We start from the raw sequence: 24,174 nt of genomic DNA, 5'->3' as shown, positions 1-24,174 counted from the left end.
AAACTGCACAAAAACACCTTGGGTTACAAGAAGTAAAGACTGGGCACCAAAGAAAGTCTTTGGATTTAGCAAATTTTTGCATGTATTTTAGGAGTTTTACTGTTATAGATTGAGGACAATCTAGATATTCTCTTATACTTAGATTTATTCTGTTTCCTCTTGTGCTGGCCATCACCTACATGCAAAACACTGGTGTCGTATTCCTCAAAAATGTCATACAGAAAACATTACACTACATATAAACATGTTATAAAAGGTATAGTTGTATATAAATGCTGGGTATTCATAAAGACTTTGACAGCTCCTTTAAGCTGTACTAGTCGTGCAAACTAAAAGATTATTTCAGGTGTCTTAACAATATCTGGAACTATGCAGTAAAATAAAACTGACTGAATAAAATGAAAAGGATAAAGTAAAAACAACTAACCTACTTTACATAAGGGACATTGCCAAGTGCAAGATGAGATATGAGGTAATTAGTGAGAGGGAGTAGCTGTTGTGAACTGTGTGTGGGAAATAAATAAAATGGATCAGAGAGCTGTCACTGCCACTGGTCTGTCAAGGTCTCTGATGATGGAGGCCAGTGGCGGAGAAGAACTTTGCTTTCCACAACTTCTCAACACCTCCTGTAGAAAGCCAACAATTTCGTGGGTCATAGCCGTATTTCTGCAGTTTCTGCTCTTTTTTAACAGTGTGTCCACTGTGACGCTCAATCTGTTTGTTATCATCTCAGTCTCCCACTTCAGGCAAGGAGAAACGTATTATCATTCAAAGTCTTTACAATGTCTGTGATTATGATTTAATCAGGAGAAAGTAATTGCACATCATGTTCACACTGCATTTCATTACAGTTACAAATTAAATCTAAGCTGTAAATTTATAGTAAAATGTTCTGCTCATTTTCATTCTAGTTTTTTGTTAAGCTGTTTTCTTCCCCCAGGCAGCTTCACAAAACCACCAACTTCCTGCTCCTGTCTCTGGCCATCTCAGACTTGATGGTAGGTCTTGTTTTTTTTCCAGGTGAAAGTGTCAGACTAACAACTTGCTGGTTGTTTGGTGATATTATGTGTTTAATGTACATTTACATTATAAGTCTTATCGTCTCTGCCTCAGTGGGAAATATAGTACTGATATCTGTTGACCGCTATGTGGCCATCTGTGACCCTCTGCATTATCACAGCAGAATCACTGTGACAAGAACACAATTATGTATCTGTCTATGCTGGCTTTATTCAGCTTTCTACAGCATTACATTTGTGGGGGATGGCATCAGTGAAAAAAAGATTCTATGCCATGGACAATGTGTGTTGTTTAACTATTATGCTTTTGTTATCGATCTTGTTTTATCGTTTACTGTCCCAGTTACTGTCATCATAGTTCTCTACAGCAAAGTATTTGTAATGGCAGTTTTTCAGGCTCGAGCCATCCGCTCTCGTGTTACAGCTATTTCCCTGCAGCGTACAGTGACAGGAAGGAAATCCGAACTAAAAGCAGCCAGGACTCTTGGCATTTTAGTGCTTGTGTTTCTAATGTGTTTCTGTCCATTTTACTTTGCTGCTCTTGGAGGTGACATCTCATTTAACACATCTGCCACTGTGCTCTGTCTTTTCAGCATTAACTCTTGCCTTAACCCTTTGATCTATGCTATATTTTATCCCTGGTTCAGAAAAGCAATTAAACACATTGTGACCCTAAATATATTACAGTCTGGTTCCAGTAAGGCCAACATTCTGTAGGAAAAAGGGCAACTATATGGAAGTAAATAAAACAGCAGATAGATTTTTATAGTCTGGAAAACAACAATTTGGGTTCAGGTAGCATACACAGGAATTTCTCACTGAGCTATCTTTTTTCATGATATCGTCAAGTGTTTCTTAATGTGACAGAAATTAAACCATCTTTATATTGTAGGTCAGTGATTATGAACTGATATGGCCCCATATAATGGTAGAAAGTTTACATTGTTCACAAATTAGGTTTAAGCTGATACTGGTTGAAGCCTGACACAAATGACACTGACTAATCATGTTAGAAAGCTCACTCACACACCCACAATGAAACATCGGAGCCACAACGAAACCCAGAGGCTAATCACTACCAAGGCTGTTCTGATCTTTAGGTGAAGAGAAGTATTTCATCTGGAGCATTAATTGTTGATTTTTACTATTTTTAATGCCAGTCTCATTTCAATACTGTTTAAATACTTGCCCCATGTTGGGCTTAATGCTGATACTCTAAGATGAAATTAAAACAAACCTCTCCCTTTAACTGTATTTATTGTTTTAATTTGTGCATTCATTTTGTCAAATTCACAACTATCGTTTGAGTTGAGTTTATTAAAATGATTTACTATGTGTCTACAGTGTTGCACAGGCTAAGACACAAAAAACTTGTCAGTCAACAAAGTAATACAAAGCCTCGCAAATTTTCATCTATTTATAAGCAATCATTTTAAATACAGTGGCTTGTAAAAGTATTCATACCCCTTGGACTTTTCCACATATTGTCACATTACAAACACAAACATAAATGTAGTATATTGGAATTTTATGTGAAAGACCAACACAAAGTGGTATACAATTATGAAGGGGAATGAAAATCATACATGATTTATGTGCAGTGTGCAAAAGTATTCAGCCTTCTTTACTCTGAGTGCAATCAATTAAGTTCAGGAGTTGCCTGATGATTGCTAATGACTAAACAGAGTCCTTCTGTGTGTAATTTAATCTCAGTACAAATACAGCTGCTCTGTGATGGCCTCAGAGGTTGATTATGAGAATTTTGGGGAGCCAAAAGCATCATGAAGTCCATGAAATACACCAGACAGGTCAGGGATTAAGTTGTGGAGAAGTTTAAAGCAGCCAAGAGGTCCATGGTGACTCTGGTCAAACTGCAGAAATCCACAGCTCAGGTGGGGGAATCTGTCCACAGGACAACTATTAGTCATGCACTGCAAAAATGTGGTCTTTATGGAAGAGTGGCAGGAAGAAAGTCATTGTTAAAAGAAAACCATAAAAAGTTTGGTTTGCAGTTTGCCAGAACCCATGTTGGGAAAAGGAAACATGTGGAAGAAGGTTATTTGGTCAGAAAAGACCAAAATTGAACTTTTTGGCCAAAATGCAAAACACTGTGTGGCAGAGAACTAGCAATTCAATTCAATTCAGGGTTAGTTATATAGCGCCAATTCACAACACATGTTGTCTCAAGCTACTTCACAAAGTCAGGTACATACATTCCAATTAATCCTATCCATTGAACAGTGCAGTCAGATTCAGTTATTTATTCAAATTGGATAAAAAAGTTTTTCTATCATGGAAATCCAGCAGATTGCATCGAGTCAGTGACTTGTAGCAGTCACTCTTCCGGAATGAGCATATAGAGACAGTGGACAGTTACTGGCGTTGACTTTGCAGCAATCCCTCATACTGAGCATGCATGTAGCGACATTGGAGAGGAAAAACTCCCTTTTAACAGGAAGAAACAGCAGAACCAGGCTCAGTGTGAGCGGCCATCTGCCACGACCAACTGGGGGTTTGAGAGAACAGAGCAGAGACACAAAAAGGACACAAAAGCACTGATCCAGGAGTACTTTCTGTGGGAAGGAAAAGTAAATGTTAATGGATATAGCTCTTTTAGTCGATTCATCTAGAAAGAAAGAACAGATAAACTCTGAGTCAGAAAGAGAGTACATATAATTAGTTACAGCAAAAGCTCAGTCAATTCCCATGTCTAGGAGAGAGAAAGGGTTAACCACTGAAAGACAGGGCCATGTGGATCATTGCTAGAGGGTGAGCATTAAGTTGTTGCAAGCAGAGGCTTGGACGATGCCCCTCTCCAGCAAGGTGTCACCGGTATACACAGAGTCAGGCCAGGTGTAGCTTATAGGAAGAGAAAAAAGAGAGAGAACAAAGTTAAAAGCTGAAATAACAGTAAATAATGCAAAACTGGAGAGTAGGATGAGAATGTAGGGAAGAGGGTGTAAGTGGTCATTATGTCCTCCAGCAGCCTAAGCCTATGGCAGCATAACTACAGAGATAGCTCAGGATAATCTAAGCCACTCTAAGCCAGTTTCAGGTAGGATTTGATGTCGCCCGTCCTGGCCCCTGGCAGACATTTGACTATGGTCGCTGGTGTCTCTAGTGCCACGTTTCTCACTATGGAGCTGAGCAGGGAAAATCTGTTGCAGATGGGTTGGTGGTGACCTGTGGGCTGGGATCTAGGACTATGCTTTCTAAGTACCGTCACCCAGCTGGCCTGAGGCCCCGGCTGCGCAGGCTGTGCTAAAGGACTGCTACGGGGAACTACCCTCGGTTAATGGATGTAGCTCTTTTAGTGGTTTCATCTAGGAAGAAAAAACAGATAAGCTCTGAGCCAGTTTTCAAGATTAGAGTATGAGAGAGAACACATATAATTTGTCACAGTAAAAGAGTAAGTAAAAGAGAGAGACAAGGTTAAACACTGAAAGACAGGGCCAAATGTATCATCGGTAGAAGGTGAGCATTAAGTTGTTGCCAGAAGAAGCTTGGACAATGCCCCCCTCCAGGAAGGTGTCACAGGTAGACACAGAGTCAGGACAGGTGTAGCTTCTAGGAAGAGAAAAGAGAGAGAACATAAAGTTAAAAGCTGAAATAACAGCAAATAATAAAAAAATTACAGAGTAGTATGAGAATGTAGCGGAGAGAGTGAAAGTGGTAATTATGTCCTCCAGCAGCCTAAGCCTATAGCAGCATAACTACAGAGATAGCTCAGGATAACCTAAGCCACTCAAATCATAAGCTTTATCGAAAAATAAAGTTTTAAGCCTAGCCTTAAAAGTAGACAGGGTGTCTGCCTCACGGACTAAAACTGGGAGCTGGTTCCACAGGAGAGGATCAGGATAACTAAAGGATCTGCCACTCATTGTACTTCTAGAGACTCTAGAAACCACCAGTAAACCTGCAGTCTGAGAACGAAGTGCTCTGTTAGGAATATATGGAACAATCAAATCTCTGATGTATGATGGAGCTAGATCATTAAGGGCTTTATATGTGAGGAGGGGAATTTTAAATTATATTCTGAATTTAAGAGGGAGCCAATGAAGGGAAGCTAAAATAGGATAAATATTTTTTCCTCTTGATACATCTTGTTGTTAAATATTTTTTCTTTTTGAAGTTCCTTTGCATAAAAGGAACCCTGGATAGGTTTCACGTCCAAATCTTTGAGTCTGTATGCAAGAGGAGATCGGGGTATCCGCACATACACTGTAAACACTTCATCCGTAAAACTCTGTTCGTATTTTTTGACAAACACTCCACGTACCTTGGATATTCTGACAAGATCCCCTTGTTTAAACGTTGTCACTGAGTCCTTGCAATATCTGTTGGACTTGACACCATACAGATTCTAAAACACTTGAAAGGCATTTTCTGAGGTCACTTCCATAGGGCTCATTTTAATTCTGGAGTGGTAGCTGTCGCCAAATGTTCAATACCGTGTTTCTCCATTAAAAACTTAAGTTTTTTGTTAAAAAAGTCTTTACCGACATCAGTCTGAAGTTTTTTGGGATCTGACTTTCTTTAAAAACGGATTCAACAGCCTTTACCACCTCACTGGCTGTTTTCCTCTTCAAAACTTGTACATACGCCCTTTTTGAAAAGATGTCAATGACAGTTAATAAATAATTATAACCATCATTTTCCTTGGCCAGAGGTTGCATGTCACAGAGATCGACCTGGAACTGTGTCAATGGTCTTGTGACAAAAACTCTGTTTTTCGGGAACTTTATTCTTGCAGGTTTATTTAGAGTATAGGTATCTTCTCCTGATAAAAAATCTTTAACTTTTTCAACCACAACCTTCTTTCCCATTTCATCTTGCATAGCCCTCCTCAACCTATCTATACCCCCAAAACGTCCCGGATTTGAAGGGTTATGATATATTTTCTTCATCAACCGTCTCACTGCCATCCCTGCTCACTCTGATGATTACTTGTTAAATAATGAGAAAAAACACACCGGAGGGTAGATTTATCCCTTTTTTATTTTTTATTTATTTTTCATGTAAACAAGATAAATGTATTCATACAATAAAGATTAATTCAAACACTTTCGGGGAAAAAAATAGAAGAAAAACACAATCAGATAATACAGATTATTTCATTGACTGCAATCTTTTAAACAACACTTTCTGGAAAAGTTATTATTCTTCCCACTTTAATATATTGTATTTAATAGTAAAAAAAAGAAGGAAAATCAGATAATGCATATTAATTTAAGTACTGGAATACTAAAATGATACAACAAGTCATCAAACATGTGAGATCAGTTTGTCAGTCCATAGCACTCTGAAACAGAGTTAAGTTGTTTGAGGTATTCATCTTCGGCCATGCGATCATAAACGTTATTGCACTGTGGAAGCCTTGTACCGATTTCAGTTCATATAAAACCGTTTCTGCAATCAATTTCACTCTGAAGTCATCTGCCTGTATGCTTTGAAGTATCAGAAGATTCTGAATAGTAGGAACGAGTTTGGGGTTTACGAGTCGTGGCACGATGCGTTGAAAGTTCACTTGGTAACAATCCTCCCCCAATACCTCCAGGCATTGGTGCTAATGCTTGCTCGGGTGGTTCGTTATGCACCCGTAACAGATTTCTCTGAGATAGTTCAAACAGGTTATGTAGAATAAATGAAGTATTGCTGTTTTCACTGTATTGATAAGGGTTGTTGGGATCCAACCGTCAATTTCATACCCCTGGTTACTCTCATCCTCCGCTGAAGGCTGAGGGGCCGGCATCGGGTCCAGGGTTTGTGGAAGGGTTTCGGGAGAGTATGAGTAGCTGGTAGTTACCTCGTCCTCCACGACCCCCTTCTTGTCTTCAGGCTGGATATCTGCGTCTACAGACTCAGCCATGAATAGCGGCGATGGTGAGTAGAGGTCTGGAGAAGGCGTTGATATAGATTCATGTTGTATCCTGTAGGTGGTGCAAGACTGAAGTGGGTCTCAGAGAATAAGGACGTTGAGGTGGATGGTGAGAAGAGGTCCGGGGAAGGGGGATGATATGGTCCAATGTTGAAGTTTTCATCGTGCTCAGGATAGAAGTGGATCTCTGCTCGGTGGTTGTAGAGATCCCTGTATGGTGTTTTATCGTACGCCTCACTCATTCTCAGGATTCGCTCTCAGTGTCTGTGAGCTTGCCATTATCCCCAAATATATATCATAGGAAGGGGGCGGGTCCTCAGAAGAGGGTGTGGTTTAGACATAATACAGGGAACATGAGCATTTTTTTAACTGACATGACATCAGTCCAACAGTGTGTGGAAAAGGTTGGAAAGATGCTGTCCAATTTCATTAATCTTTTCTGCCCAAGCTTCAAACGGCAGAACTAGCATTGTCTTGAATATGCCACAGTCCTGATTGAACGCCTCCAGCACAAATAGATCTGAGGGATTTGTCTGGTTGTTCTTGCATCTGCTTGCCCGAAAAGACCAGTGACCAGTCCCAGTGGTTTTTGACCCCCACACTGCGCTAAAGAGAGGTTCTCTCTCAGCTATTTCAACATCGGATGGAATATGAAACTTTCTCGCCCGTTTTGCAGGTCGAGGAGACTTCTTCTTCTTCACCCTCCCTCTCCTGCATTGAGACTGTTTCAGGGCTATCATTAAGATGCGGGAATGCAAGCCTTAACACAGCCTAGTCGTTGTGGGTGAGAGTACACAGAGTTGATGATGGATCAAGTTTCTCATATTGATCCAGTGAATACAGGCAGAGCTCTCCTATGTCATACTTGAAAACATAACCCCATTCACCACACAGGCCTTATGGCTCCAAAGACCACTCTTCCTGCAGAGTGTCCAACGGGGGTCTTTGTACCTTGCAAAGGTAGTATGTTGATTTCTTAGGAGCATTCAATTCACGGGATGAATCCTGGTAGACGTCACTGGGGTTTTGCACAGAACTGACGTACCTCTTAGCTGACCCGAGATCTGATTTTCAGATTATTGAAGTTGTATCATCATCATCGGTAGAGTATGTCATGACGGGACTTCGATAGGTGTTTCAGATGAGGAAGTTGATGATGATCATGCAGTTGCATGTTCATCATCTTGGCACGCGATGCAAATTCCTCCGTTTGATGATTAACTCTCTTAACTCTAACCATTGATAAACGGTTGTTCTTTTCCAACAAATGCTGCATATACAGTGCCTTGCGAAAGTACTCGGCCCCCTTGAACTCGTCAACCTCTTGCCACATTTCAGGCTTCAAACATGAAGATATAAAATTCAAATTTTTTGTGAAGAATCAACAACAAGTGGGACACAATCGTGAAGTGGTCAAAATTGCTGTAATTGCAGCAAAGGGTGGCGCTACAAAGTATCAACGCAAGGGGGCCGAATAATATTGCACGCCCCACTTTTCAGTTTTTTATTTGTTAAAAAAGTTTGACACATCCAATAAATTTTATTCCACTTCACGATTGTGTCCCACTTGTTGATTCTTCACAAAAAAATTGAATTTTATAGCTTTATGTTTGAAGCCTGAAATGTGATAAGGGGTTGACCAGTTCAAGGGGGCCGAGTACTTTCGCAAGGCACTGTAAAGTGCAGAGTTTTATGCCAGTATTTAAAACAAACACTAAAGCACGCCCCATTGTTTTCATCGGGTTATTCAAGGTTTAATGAGCCTTACAAACACCCACTCTATATTAATTGGTGCTGATGCTATACAATTTCTGATAATACTATATTTGTCTTGTTCTATTTATATTGTACACACCCCTCTGTTTTAATTGGTTCATTTAAGGTCAGTCAGTCAGTTAGTCAGTCTGTCAGTCAGTCAGTCATTTTCTACCAATTATTCCATAGTGAGTCGCGGGGGAGCTGGTGCCTATCTCCAGCAGTCTATGGGCGATTTGAATTGGTTCATTTAAGGTCTCGCCCCTAATGAAAACATCCAATCAGTATGCACGGTTACACCCCTCGGTCACACCCCGTTGACCCCATGACCCCTCATCTCCATGACCCCATGACCCCCCTTAAGGTAACAAGTTCACCTGTCAAAAACCTTGATTAAGGGTGTATTTTAGTCTCTCTTCTAGCATTGTCCTGCATTAGGAGGAACCCAGGGCCAACCGCACCAGCATATGGTCTCACAAGGGGTCTGAGGATCTCATCCTGGTACCTATTGGCAGTCAGGCTACCTCCACCGGCCTTCCAAAGAAATGCCACCCTACACCATTACTGACCCACTGCCAACCGGTCATGCTGAAGGATGTTACAGGCAGCAGATCGCTCTCCACGGTGTCGCCAGACTCTGTCAAGTCCTTCACATGGGCTCAGTGTGAACCTGCTGTTGAGAATTATCTGTGAAGAGCACAGGGCGCCAGTGGCGAATTTGCCAATCCTGGTATTCTCTGGCAAATGCCAAGCGTCCTGCACCCCCATTTGTGATGTAGGCCCCTCATACCATCTTCATGGAGTCGGTTTTTAAAACCGTTTGCAGACACATGCACATTTGCGGCCTGCTGGACGTCATTTTGCAGGGCTCTGGCAGTGCTCCTCCGGTTCCTCCTTGCACAAAGGTGGAGGTAGCGGTCCTGCTGCTGGGTTGTTGCCCTCCTACGACCTCCTCCACATTTCGTGGTGTACTGGCCTGTCTCCTGGTAGCGCCTCCAGGCTCTGGAAACTACGTGACAGACACAGCAAACCTTCTTGCCACAGTTTGCTTTGATGTGCCATCATGGATGAGCTGCACTACCTGAGCCACTTGTGTGTGTTGTAGAGTCCGTCTCATGCTACCACGAGTGTGAAAACACCACCAACATTCAAAAGTGACCAAAACATCAGCCAGAAAGCATAGGTACTGAGAAGTGGTCTGTGGTCCCCACCTGCAGAACCACTCCTTTATTGAGTGTGTCTTGCTAATCACCAGAGATTTTCCCCTGTTGTCTATTCCATTTGCGCAACAGCATGTAAAACTGATTTCCAATCGGTGTTGCTTCCTAAGACAGATTGATTTCACAGAAGTTTGATTTTTGTGGAGTAATATTGTGTTGTTTAAGTGTTCCCTTTATTTTTTTGAGCAATGTATATATGTGTCATTCGTCAGATCAATATGTAGCTTAAGAATGGATATAGCTTCCTGCAACAAGGAAACAGCCATCTGTGGAACTCTTGAATTTGGCAATTTGGCACTAGCACCGCACGATAGAGTGAGTGCATGTAAGCCAGTTTGTCACCTGGAATAGCGCAGTTGCTAGAGTGGTGTCATGTTTTACAGCTATACAACGAGGATAGCATGGAAATTCTCTTGTACTTAGCTTTATTGTATTTCATCTTGTTTTGGCATCACCTATATCCCGAACGCAGGTGTAAGAAATCACAGAAAACATTACACATGTTATAAACATGTTATAAAGATGCAGTTAGACATAAATGATGATTTTCATAAAGATTTGGACAACTTCTTCAATCTGTACTAGTCTTGGCAAACTAAAATGTTCTTTTAGATGTCTTTAAAAAATCTGAACATGTACAGTATAATAAAACAGACTGAATAATATGAAGAGGATCAAGTGAAAAATAACTAACCTACTTTACCTAAGGGACACATTTCCAAGTGCCAGTTGCCATGTGTGAGGTAGTGAGGGAGAAGGAGCAGCTGTAGTGAACTGTGTGTCAGAAATAAATAAAATGGATGTAAAGCACAGTTACAATCTGAGAGCAGAGAGCTGTCACAACCATTGCTCTTTAAAGGTCTCTGATGATGGATGTCTACGATGAAGAAGAACTTTGCTTTCCACAGCTAATCAACACCTCCTGCAGAAAGCCAACAATTCCAAGGGTCACAGTTGAATTTCTGCAGTTTCAGCTCTTTTTCAACAGTGTGTTCACTGTGACACTTAATATGCTTGTTATCATCTCAATCTCTCACTTCAGGCAAGGAGAAACTAATTATCATTGACAGCGTTCAATATGTTTGAGATGATTCTTATTTTATCTGACTGAAATAATTACACATTTGCATTGCTTTTCATTATAATTACAATTTGTTTTTACTGCTGTAAATTTGTAGAAATGTTTCATGCTCATTTTCATTTGAATTGTTTGTTAAGCTGTTTTCTTCCCCCAGGCAGCTTCACAAAACCAGCAACTTCCTGCTCCTGTCTCTGGCCATCTCAGACTTGATGGTAGGTCTTGTTTTTTTTCCAGGTGAAACTGCCAGACTAACATCTTGCTGGTTTTTTGGTGATATTATGTGTTTACTGTACTTATACATTATAAGTCTTATCACCCTTGCCTCGGTTGGAAACATAGTACTGATATCTGTTGACCGCTATGTGGCCATCTGTGACCCTCTGCGTTATCACAACAGAATCACTGTGACAAGAGTACGAATATGTATCAGTCTATGCTGGCTTTATTCAGCTTTCTACAGCATTACATTTGTGAAGGATGGGCTAAATGAAGAAACAATTCAATGCCAAGGAAAATGTGTGTTTTTTGATTATAATACTTTTGTTTTTGATCTTGTATTATCATTTACCATTCCAGTTACTATCATCATAGTTCTCTACATGAGAATATTTGTAGTCGTTGTTTTTCAGGCTCGAGCCATTCGCTCTCATGTCACAGCTGTTTTCCTGCAGTGTTCAGTGACAGGAAGGAAATCTGAACTAAAAGCAGCCAGGACTCTTGGTATTTTAGTGGTTGTGTTTCTAATATGTTACTGTCCTTTTTATTGTGCTGCTCTTGGAGGCGACATCTCATTTAACACATCTGTCACTGTGCTCTGTCTTTTCAGCATCAACTCTTGCCTTAATCCTTTGATCTATGCTATGTTTTATCCCTGGTTTAGAAAAGCAATGAAACACATTGTAACCCTAAAGATATTACAGCCTGGGTCGAGTAAGATCAACATATTGTAGAAAAAAGGGCAACTATAAGAAACTAAATAAAATAGCAGATTTTCATAGCCTGGAAAGCAGCCATTTAGGTTCAGTAGGCATAGACAGGTGTTTCTCACTTCACTGTTTTTTTTTCATGATTTTGTCAAGAGATTCATAATGTGGCAGAAATTAGCCAGTTTTGAAATTGTAGGTCAGTAATGATCAACTAATATGGCCCTGGACACCATTCCATGTGATTCCAGAAGTTGTACATTGTTCACAAATTAAGTGTAACCTAATACAGTATAAGCCTTGCTCAATTGGCGGTGACTTAGAAACTTAGAGTTCTCACTCACACATCCGACTAACACTAAAATATTGGAGCCACAAGACATTGAAGCCAATGGCTATTTACCAGCATGGCAATTCAGCTCTCTAGGTTAAGAGAAGTAGTTCATCTGCTAACTTGAGTTCATGTATTGGCATTAATTGTTCATTTTCTTTATTTTTAATGTCAATCTCATTTAAATGTTGTTGAAACACTTGCCCCATGTTTGGGTTTAATTTTCATACTCAGGTGAAATTAAAATAAAACCTCTTTTGTTAACTGTGTCGTTGCTTTTTTTGTGCATTAATATCGTTAAACTCACAAATATCCTGTCAGTTGAGTTTATTCAGATTATTTAGTTTGTGTGTACAGTGTTGAACAGGTTAAGTGACAACCAAAACCTCAGTCAGTCAATAAGGTTATGCTAAGTCATGCTAATTGCCATTTATTTATGATCAAGAAATGAAAATACAGAAACAGACCAACGATGATTACAGAAACATGGTTTTTGTGAAAGGACTCAAGGGATTTGAAAAAATGTCTTTAGATTCTTTACGTAGTCTTTTCATTTTTAGTATGGATATCTTGTTGGTTACCCACAACTGAAAGGAAGGACGAGTGTCTACTTCCTCAGGATTAGTCTCTTGGCAGCAATGGCTGCTGCATTGCAGCATGTATTGTCTTCTGCACTTAAGAGCATCCAAAAATTATGAGTCAAGGTTCAGGCTGTAAGGGCGTCATATATGCCTTGGAGTACCCATTCAATATTTTAGACCAAAAGCCAGTTAGTAAAGGGCAAGACCAAAAAGCATGACACAGCGAACCCTATGACAATTTGCACCTGTCACACATTAGGGAGACAGATAGATAAATCTTATGCAGTCTGGCCTTGGAATAATGTAACCTGTTGATGATTTTGATTTGAATTAATTGATGCTTGCAATTTATCGTGCAAGAATGAATTTTGGATAAACACCTACTCCTCGTGAATTCAGACCTTCCATCACTAATTCGCTTTCCAACCCTCTCTAACTCTCATAGTGTGTGCCACAACACCATCACCACATAGGTGCACAATATTTTTAATATAATGTGTAGATTAAGAAGGGCTCTCTGGGAAGTCATAAATACCATATTTCAATGTATGAGTTTTAAAGTTTCCCATTTTTGAAAGGATATAATCCCTGACTTGCAGATACCAGAAGTGTCAATGAGGCAGATTGTATTTACCTTGCAGCTGACTGGATGAGGCAAATTTGCTACCAAAATACATATTCTTAATTGATGCCAAATCCTTCTCCCAACAGTCATGGTAAGCTTTGTCCGGCCAAGGAGGAAGAAAGCAATGGTAAAAGCATCTTTAACATTTTCATTTAAGAGTCTTTACTGACACCTCCTGATTTTCAAACAAATAACATAGCTGGCAAGGAGGAATTATTCACTGATTTAGCTTTCATCTTAAGCAACAATGGGGTTGTCAATGCCTGGCTATCCAGGAACCGCTGCTGCCAGAACATTAAGGCTCTGATGTTGGCAGCCCAGTAATAATGTTTACATACTGACAGGCCCAGTCCTCTCTCTTCTTTCGGCTTCAGCAAGAGCACTTTATGGATTGTTGAGGTAAAATAATTCCACAAGATATCATGATACAGCCTCAACACCCCAGTCCGGATGTCGTGAGAAAGAACAGATGAAGAGCAGGAAATTAAGATTAACACAAGTTTAATTTGGTAAATGATAAGTCCAATGATTTCCAATGCAAAAATAGAATACAAGAAGAATAATACCAAGAAAGAAAGATGTACCAAAGGCCTTTGGGAGAGACTCAGATCAGCAAAGCGAGGCCGTATCACAAGTGGTCTGCCTTACCATAAATGTTAAAACGTCTTATACCTTTTACTTCAAAGCTTACTGAGTGACCCTTCCCTCCAAGAATTATTACGAAGTCTGTGTTGGCGCTGTAAATTAGCCAATCCCCATGTGAGTACTTTATTATCTATCCCATGCCCAACAGCAGAATTTATTGCTTTACTGCCCATGCAGCCTGGCATTTATGGCTTACAGCTGCTGGGAACATCTTAACCTGAGATTCACCCTTGCTCCAGCCTGAATCTTGCTGTGACCTGTGACTTCTCTCCCGAAAGCTCACACATGTTAAATCTCAGTGTTATGTTCACACATGCAGGCTGAACACATATATGAAACTAAATTATTTTAATTCTCAACAATTCCCCCTTTTGACCTCTGAAAAAAGGTCAATATTCAAAGACATAGGAATGATAAGTAACAAATAAAAAGAATAATATGGTTAAATTGGCACACCAAAAGATTAGTACTCTGCGAAATAACAAAAGAAAGCCATGAATTACAACTGGGCCACTAATTCCCAAACTTCAGCAACAACATTTTGCATCATATTATATGGAGGTGCATGAGTGAGTGCCCCTTTTTCAATAGTTGACGTTATAAGTCTTACTGTAAGTGAGCGAATACATGGCGCACAAAACCATCCACACATTACTAGAATACGAAAGCATACAGACAATGAAATCAGCAATGAGATAACTATATTCTTCTTCCACTTAACAGAGGTGTTGGTTAACCACTCCTCCAGTCCCCCGCCAATTCCTGAATATTCATGCATTTCCTTACTTAACGTACGCAAGCCTTCTAATGCTCGAGTCACTGAACCATCAGGAGCAGTATTATTTGGGATAAATGTATAGCACATGTCATCAAACATTGCACACACATCCCCCTTTTCAGCCAACATGTCCAAAGCCAATCTATTCTGCACAGCCATAAGAGAAGTAGCTGTTCTGCCAACCCTTCAACCGCATCTCATGTCAGATTTGCCAGCCTTAAGACATTGTAATGTATGTAATTGATCCGATCTACATTCTTATTTGGGGTTACAGGAAAAACTGCTGATATTACAGATACATTTTTGAACCCAGCTGCCACTTGATCAACTAATTTATACTCGTCAGGAATTCCACGTGGAACACCAATTGCATCAATATAAGTTAATGAACTTCTCCATAAAATCAAAGGATCTGATCTTCCTCACCTTTTCTCCACGTGGTGATTTTCCCCCCTACAGAAGCAATGACCAGCCTATCCATTGCACAGCTTCCTACTGCCATAGGAGAAATTTGGACCAACAAAATATTTCCACCACAATAGTAATATAAACCTTCTCAGGCCCAGTGTCCTACAGTGCCAGCTGGTTAAGTGTTGTTGCACCATGATGGAGAGACAGTTCCCAGTTTTAACTGTGGTTTTTTAGTATCCCTGTAAAATTGAAACAGGGATAATCATTTCCCTCACTCTGAGGAGAAAAAGGGCCTACCAGTGAGCTATTGCTAATTACCGGAAACACATTTGCTAAGGTATGACGTGCAAGATTTTCTTTACCATGAGTTAACAGAAGCATACATTTAAATCCTAGTGTGTCCGCATTCTTATATATGGGAGCCAGTTTGTCTGGCAGCCGCACATGCAATACAATTGCTCATGGTCGACTCACGTGCTGTCTGAGTCATCCATGTCAACCACAAATTGGACTCTGTAAATCCCAGAGCCCTTGGATAACATCTTCCGGGGGGTTAAGGTGTTATAGTCTATTTGAACCACAGGGGTTTCTATTTCATGTCCTTTGGCCATAGAAGAAACAAGATTAATTCTAACAATTCTACCCTGATCTCGTGTGATCCATCCTGGCAAATTTACTCCTAAATACATATAAGATCCGGAACTCATATTCCCACATTTAAGAGCAGGTGGCATTATTGTAATGTTATGGTTGTGGTAGGGGTTGCTCTGTATTCCTCCAATGCTGAGTACTATTGGATTAATACCTCCAATTGTCAATTTACCCTTCGCTTGTCCTCTAGCCAAGGTCACCAAATGCTGAAATGTTTCTGCATATGGATTATCTGACAGTATTCGTCCTTGTTTAGTGTCCCAAATGATAAAACCCTGGGCCGGCATGCCATCCACTGCACCTTTCTGATAGATACTTAAATACACATTATATTTAGTCCAGGCTAACTCACTACCCTCACATGTAAACACAGAACAGAGATCAAACTGAAATGTGGAGTCCGAGCCAAGTACAAAATCTAATTCGATACCTCCATGTCTTTTAATGCATGTATCTGATGTTTCAGTAATTTTCCGGAGTAGATGATGTCGGCTGCGGAAATTGGGACTGGAAGTGTGCTCACCACTCTGGAAAACATTACACAACAAGAATACAATTATTCCCACCAGTGTCATTATTAAACCTCCCCCACATTTCCATTTCCAACTAACATCCCAAAAATGCATCACCATTTTTATCCTTTGTACCAGATGAATACCATTTACCCAGGAGCTTATAACCCGCACACACTGTGGAATATACTCACTCAAGAATGTCGATTAAATGTCATACAACACATACATAAAACAACAATAACATAAACAATGATCCAAAGATTAATAAACAGATAAAGAAACACTACATTCAATGATCACATAATCAGAATCAAGAATCACATATGTTCCTGGTTCACAGTCTTGAATTCATCTGTTGGGTAGTTGATTGTAATGACTCCTTGTAGTGGATAAATCCTCTTCTTTTAATCTTGAAAACTAAAAGAAAAGGTCTCTGGAGTGGATAAATCCTCTTCAGCTCAGTGCGATCACCGATGAGCCTTTCTCCAGGGGATTTATTATGCCCCTTTATGACACCTCTGGTGCTTGTGACTTTGTAGGCTCCTCAGCTGGTGCACACTGGCTCCAATGATACCAGGTTTCTCCTTTTCCTCTCAGACGAACCTCATGAGATGTTCTTTCCAGGACTTGGAATGGGCCTGTGAATTTGGGTTTCTGCCACTTCCGCTTGATGACTTTGAGCCACACCCAGATGACTCCTGGTATCACAGGGGGCCTCTTGTTCCCTCAGGTCCTCTGGAGAATTCTGCCGCTAGGGTCTGCAACTCATTAAAGAAAGTGTTAGAAGATAATTGTGCAGATTCACCTGTTTGTCCTGTTATCCACTGTGCTGGTCCTGTAGTTCATGTGGGGTGTAACCTGTGGACTGAATAACAGACATTCTGACAGACATTAAAGCCACTGGCAAAGAATCCACCCAATTTAATTAATCTGTGCACAGATTTTAGCCAATTTGGTTTTCAATATTTGGTTTATTCTCACAACCTTGTCTTGTGACTGAGAATGATATACTGTACCAAAAGCATGTTTTAGTCCCACATTTGTTCCACCTGTTGCAGATCTTTGTTCCTGAAATCATTTCCATTATCAGACCTTATCTTTTTGAGCCAGGTCTGGAAATGTTATGATTAATTAAACATATTACCACAGAGTATCTCTTTCCCAGGTTGGGTGTAATTTTAAACTTACCTGGAGATGAATCCATAGTAAGTTTAAATTATCCACAGATGGAACAGTTCTTGATCTTGATCGTATCTCTCACCATATCTTTTAAATATGGGTGCCACCATTGTTCCAGATTGATAAGCACCTACGAAATACCTACATGCAATGTTCCATGTGCCTCTTCCGAAATGTGTTCTCTCGTGTTTGGTGGCATCACAACTTTACCATCCGCGTCTCTCCAAAGGCCATCTATTATCTTTTGCTAATTTTCTCTTCCACACAGTAAGTTCCTAAGGGGGAGAACCCCTTTTGATGTTATTCGATTTTTTCCAAGTTTAGATGTTCAAAGGTTTCAGCTTCAACACTTACTAAATTGAAGCTGCGTGCATAACCTGCTACGTTTTTAGGCAACAACAAGGCTTGAGCCACAAATCTCATTTCATTTTCATATTTCATTGAGTGGCTTCTGTGCTGCAGTTACAAATCCACTTCTCAACCATTGTTTCAAATCAACATGTCTTTTTCCATATCATCTAGCATACAGCTAACATACTGAATATATTCGCCAAGATGGCGCTGACGATGGCAGCCTCGGAGCTTCGCTCTCTCTTTGTTTTTGTATTTTGTGTGTTTTTATGTTTTTTGAGCCACAGTACTGTGGTGTCAGGCCACAATCCTGTGGTCTCATTCAGTAGAGAAGAATTTCTCAACATCAGAGAGTCCTCTCTTGGGATTTTTTTCCCATCTTTCATCGATCCAAGGTTCACTGAGCTCCTGGCAAGCGGAGCTGTGGCACTATACGGGATCCTGCGCGCTGGTAAAGCTCCGCAAAAGAGGACTTCGCACACCACTGCCTTCAATCCACCTGGCAAATGTCCGCTCTCTAAACAACAAGATGGACGAGCTGCTTCTCCTCACTGGTCAAAACTCAGACCTCCACGGATCAGCGGTTCTCTGCTTCACCGAGACATGGCTGAATGAAAACATCCCGGACCGCGCACTGCTGTTGCCGGGTTTCCAGCTGTTGCCGGGCTTCCAGCTGTTCAGAGTAGATCGCAGCGCGGAGCTATCGGGGAAGAGGCAAGGAGGCGGAATCTGCTTTTATATAAATGAAGGTTGGTGCAGAGACGTAAAAGTGCTGGGAAAAACATGTAGTCTGGATCTGGAGTCATTTTCCACAATCTGTAAACCGTTTTATTCACCGAGAGAGTTTTCCTCGTTTATAATAATTGGCTCATATTTTCCACCGCATGGCTGCACTTCTGCCGCGGAGAAACATCTCGCTGAGATGATTACAGACGTGGAGAAAAAATACACTGACTCTTTCATCATAATACTGGGAGATTGTAACAGAGCAAACCTCTCCCATGAACGCCCCAAATACAGCCAGCATATTAAGTGTCCCACCAGAGACCAAAACACACTTGACCATTGTTACACAACTTTAAAGGACTCATATCATGCTGTTACCAGGGCTGCTCTGGTCCCAACCTACAGACAGAGACTAAAAGCTTCCAAACCCAAGGTTCACACTGTTAAGAAGTGGACTGAGGAATCAAAGCAGATGCTACAGGCCTGCTTTGAATGCACAGACTGGACTGTTTTTGAAACCTCAGCCACTGACCTAAACCAATTAACTGATGTGGTGACATCATACATCAGTTTCTGTGAGGACATGTGTGTGCAGACCAAGACCTTCTGCACCTTTCGGAACAACATGGTTTACTCCATACCTCAGGAATCTGCACAGGGAAAAGGAAGAAGCTCACAGCAGTGGAGATTGGGCGCGGTACAGGCAGGTCAGGAACAGACTAACAAAAGAGATCAAAGCAGCTAAGATAAGCTACAGTGAGAAGCTTAAGAACAGCCTTTCTACTGGTGACACTTCAGCTGTATGGACCGATCTGAGAAACCTGACTGCCTATAGTAGCCCCCGCACCCTTCCTGAACAGAGTCCTCACCTGGCTAACCGTCTGAATGGCTTCTACTGCAGACATCACAAGAAGCCATTCACACCTCAAATCATCCACTCCACATCCGATTCAGGAACAAATTTGACCCGTAAAACAACCAACCCCCTACCTTCAGATCCTCTGCCTGCACTAAAGATCTCAGAGGAAGATGTAAACAGGCTCTTTCAGCGCATGAAAACAAAGAAAGCTGGAGGACCTGATAACGTCTCCCCATCATGCCTGAAAGCCTGTGCAAACCAACTCGGTCCGATCTTCACAAGGATCTTCAACAAATCACTGGAGAAATGTGAGGTCCCCTCCTGCCTCAAATGATCCACCATCATCCCGGTGCCCAAGAAACCCACCATCCTAGGATTAAATGACTACAGGCCTGTAGCCCTGACGTCTGTGATCATGAAGTCCTTTGAGCGGCTGGTGCTGAAGCACCTGAAAGACATCACAGGCCCCCTGCTGGACCCCCTGCAATTTGCTTACCGAGCAAATAGGTCGGCAGATGATGCTGTAAACTTAGGTCTACACTTCATCCTGCAACACCTCGACTACTCAGGGACGTACGCCAGGATCCTGTTTGTAGACTTCAGCTCAGCCTTCAATACCATCATACCATACCTCCACCAGAAGCTTACCCAGCTCAACGTCCCAGCCTCCACCTGTCAGTGGATCGACAGCTTCCTGACGGACCTACAGCAGCAGGTGAGACTGGGGAGCATCTTCTCCCGATCCAGATCAATAAGTACTGGTGCCCCCCAGGGGTGTGTTCTATCCCCACTCCTCTTCTCCCTGTACACAAATGACTGCACCTCATCGGACTCGTCCGTGAAACTCCTTAAGTTTGCAGATAACATCACTGTCATTGGACTAATCCAGGACTGTGATGAGTCTGCACACAGACAGCAGGTGGATCAGCTGGTACACTGGTGCGGTCAGAACTACCTTGAACTCAACCCACTCAAGACTGTGGAAAAGGTGGTGGACTGAAACCCCTTCTAGTGCTGGGGTGATTTCCAATTTCCTCCTCTGAAAGCCCTGGATTCAGGCCCTGGCTCCTTACAGCCTAACACCTGACCCACCACATGTGACTTTGTTTTACGACAGAAATCAAACAGATTGGTATCAGGAACAGTTTGAGGAATATTTTGGTTTTGTTTTTGCATTACAGAATATACATATTTAGAATGTACAATATACACATATATAATAAAAAGGTGCATTTGCAACATCTGTATGCTGTTGTTTTGTACTCTATTGAATGTTCAACAGAGAACCAGCCTGGGGGAAGAAACTGTCTCTGTGGCGGCTGGTTTTAGCGAACAGTGCTCTGTAGCGGCGGCCTGAAGGTAAAGCTCTGAACAGTTTATGTGCAGGGTGTGTGGGGTCTGCAGAGATTTTAGCAGCTCTTTTCCTGACCCTAGACCTGTATAAGTCCTGGATGGAGGGAAGGTCAGCTCTGATTATTCTCTCTGCATTCCTGATTATTTGTTGCAGTCTGCACCTGTCCTGTTTTGTGGATGATCCAAACCACACTGAGATGGATGAAGACAGGACAGACTGAATGATGGCAGTGTAGAAGATGACCAGCAGCTCCTGTGGAAGGTTGAGCTTCTTGAGTTGCCTCAGGAAGTACAGTCTCTGCTGGGCCTTCTTTCGAACAGTGTCTATGTGTGAAGACCATCTCACGTCCTCAGAGATGGTGGTTCCTAAGAACCTGAAGTGGTCCACGGCCGATACAGTGTTGTTGAGGATGGTGAGGGGGCTGTATGGGGGTGGTGTTCTCTGAAATCAGGAACAATGTAGCCCCAATATATGTCCACACAAGGCTCCTCTACAGTCTGCAGTAAATACTGATGTGCTTCGGGGCCCTCCGCTACATGCAGTGTGGTTCCATCTGGAAAAGTCCCAACCAACCCATCCATGGAACATAGTATTGTTGCTCCCAATGCAATCAAAATGTCCCAGCCAAGTAGATTCACTGGTGTGTCAGGAGAGACTAAAATACACCCTTCAATCAAACTTTTTGACAGGTGACCTTTGACCTTAAGGGGGGTCATGGGTGATGGGGGCGGGGAGGTCATGGGGTCAACAGGGGTGTGTCCGAGGGGCGTAACTGTGGATGCTGATTGGCTGTCGTCATTAGGGGCGATACCTTAAATGAACCAATAATAATACAGGGGTGTGTTTAAGGGTGTTACGGGGAAGGCCTTAAATGAACCAATTAAAACAAAGGGGTGTGTTTAAGGGTGTTACGGGGAAGGCCTTAAATGAACCAATTAAAACACAGGGGTGTGTTTAAGGGTGTTATTAATAATCTGTATGTTTTTTCAGGCGTTAATACATCTAAAAAAGACATGCATCCTTTTATATTTTAAAGGTATAATAAACTTAATGTTGACCTGTCACGTGAAATCCTAATAAATGAACTGTGTAACCTGACAGAATTGTAAGTTAATTTTGCTTTTCAGCGGGACCTGTTGCTGAATATATGAGCCAGTCTAAATTAGTTCAAAATAGAAAAAGACCTAAAAAAGTAAATAAAGATTGTGCTTCCCTACATTGATGGAACGAGCAAACCTTCCACTTCTGCGTCAACAGACTGGAAACCAGGAGAAAAACAAGTAAGACAAATATGAGATTAACAGAAAAACTTTACGAGTCCTCATTATACTGTTTCCAAGTTATAAATTAACTCTAGCAATGATGTGTTTGTTTTGAATCATGAGCGACTCCATTTTAGGAAAAGGAATGATAATTTTAGTTACCTGTAGCTTTTCTAAAACATTTTCTTTTTTTTTTCATCTTAGAACAAACGTTATTGAGAAACTTACTGAAACAGTTATTCTTTAACTGAAGTCACAGTCAACATCAGCCTTCTGATTCAATTTCCTGACCAAGTGTGTGACACAGGGCAATAAAGTAATTAGAACTCTCTCAACCCCCCGCTCCAAAAGAGTCAATACATAGGTTCATGAACAGGTGACCCCAGGGCCTGATGTATATCAAAGTTTGCTGGTTTCTCTTTGCTAATACGTGCTTCTAAAAGGAAATTCATGTTTTTGATTTTGGTAAAGTTTATAGACACAGCATCCCCATGTCAGGGCCCACTGAGTTTTGTCCACAAAGAAACATTGCAATGAATAGCTAATATGATAATGGACCTCTTTTTTGCATTTCAGTGTGTTGGCAATAAAAACAGGTTTAGTTTCACAGTAGTGACAGAGCAGAGACATCAGAGTTGCCTACATCCTCATCAGCGTCAAGTCACTGAAAAATACTGGTAGAACTCCAGTTTAAACTTGTTACATTGAAAATACCAGTACTGACAAGAAAAAAATGTTGGTACATATTTCAGGAAACGAAGAAATTTCTGCATCTGCTAATGATTCTCAGAATTGTTATATCTTCTTCTAAGGAATCTCAGAAATATGATGCCATCTTTACAAGTACGTATTCATCTTTAAGAAATCCTTAAATGCATGTGAATGTTGTCTAATATTGTTTATATATATACAGGTCCGTCTCAAAATATTAGCATATTGTGATAAAGTTCATTATTTTCCATAATATCATGATGAAAATTTAACATTCATATATTTTAGATTAATTGCACGCTAACTGAAATATTTCAGGTCTTTTATTGTCTTAATACGGATGATTTTGGCATACAGCTCATGAAAACCCAAAATTCCTATCTCACAAAATTAGCATATTTCATCCGACCAATAAAAGAAAAGTGTTTTTAATACAAAAAACGTCAACCTTCAAATAATCATGTACAGTTATGCACTCAATACTTGGTCGGGAATCCTTTGGCAGAAATGACTGCTTCAATGCGGCGTGGCATGGAGTCTATCAGCCTGTGGCACTGCTGAGGTCTTATGGAGGCCCAGGATGCTTCGATAGCAGCCTTTAGCTCATCCAGAGTGTTGGGTCTTGAGTCTCTCAACGTTCTCTTCACAATATCCCACAGATTCTCTATGGGGTTCAGGTCAGGAGAGTTGGCAGGCCAATTGAGCACAGTGATACCATGGTCAGTAAACCATTTACCAGTGGTTTTGGCACTGTGAGCAGGTGCCAGGTCGTGATGAAAAATGAAATCTTCATCTCCATAAAGCTTTTCAGCAGATGGAAGCATGAAGTGCTCCAAAATCTCCTGATAGCTAGCTGCATTGACCCTGCCCTTGATAAAACACAGTGGACCAACACCAGCAGCTGACACAGCACCCAGACCATCACTGACTGTGGGTACTTGACACTGGACTTCTGGCATTTTGGCATTTCCTTCTCCCCAGTCTTCCTCCAGACTCTGGCACCTTGATTTCCGAATGACATGCAGAATTTGCTTTCATCCGAAAAAAGTACTTTGGACCACTGAGCAACAGTCCAGTGCTGCTTCTCTGTAGCCCAGGTCAGGCGCTTCTGCCGCTGTTTCTGGTTCAAAAGTGGCTTGACCTGGGGAATGCGGTACCTGTAGCCCATTTCCTGTACACGCCTGTGCACGGTGGCTCTGGATGTTTCTACTCCAGACTCAGTCCACTGCTTCCGCAGGTCACCCAAGGTCTGGAATCGGCCCTTCTCCACAATCTTCCTCAGGGTCTGGTCACCTCTTCTCGTTGTGCAGCGTTTTCTG

At 41.3% G+C, this 24,174-nt stretch overlaps 2 protein-coding genes across 2 annotated transcripts; both read left to right on the top strand.

Moving 5' to 3' along the window:
• The first annotated feature begins 525 nt into the window (after nucleotides 1-525).
• LOC124871388 (trace amine-associated receptor 13c-like) lies at nucleotides 526-1,736 on the top strand. Its single transcript, XM_047370656.1, has 2 exons — nucleotides 526-746; nucleotides 941-1,736. The coding sequence occupies exons 1-2, from the start codon at nucleotides 526-528 to the stop codon at nucleotides 1,734-1,736; spliced, it is 1,017 nt and encodes a 338-aa protein (XP_047226612.1).
• An 8,541-nt stretch (nucleotides 1,737-10,277) lies between these two features.
• LOC124871834 (trace amine-associated receptor 13c-like) lies at nucleotides 10,278-12,415 on the top strand. The gene is made up of 2 exons (XM_047371417.1): nucleotides 10,278-10,914; nucleotides 11,108-12,415. The coding sequence occupies exons 1-2, from the start codon at nucleotides 10,739-10,741 to the stop codon at nucleotides 11,901-11,903; spliced, it is 972 nt and encodes a 323-aa protein (XP_047227373.1). The 5' UTR covers nucleotides 10,278-10,738; the 3' UTR covers nucleotides 11,904-12,415.
• The last annotated feature ends 11,759 nt before the right edge of the window (nucleotides 12,416-24,174 follow it).

Source organism: Girardinichthys multiradiatus, chromosome 7 (assembly GCF_021462225.1).
Source record: "Girardinichthys multiradiatus isolate DD_20200921_A chromosome 7, DD_fGirMul_XY1, whole genome shotgun sequence".
NCBI lineage: Eukaryota > Metazoa > Chordata > Actinopteri > Cyprinodontiformes > Goodeidae > Girardinichthys > Girardinichthys multiradiatus.
The sequence above is the reverse complement of the archived record's forward strand: the minus strand, read 5'-3'. Positions and strand labels throughout refer to the sequence as shown.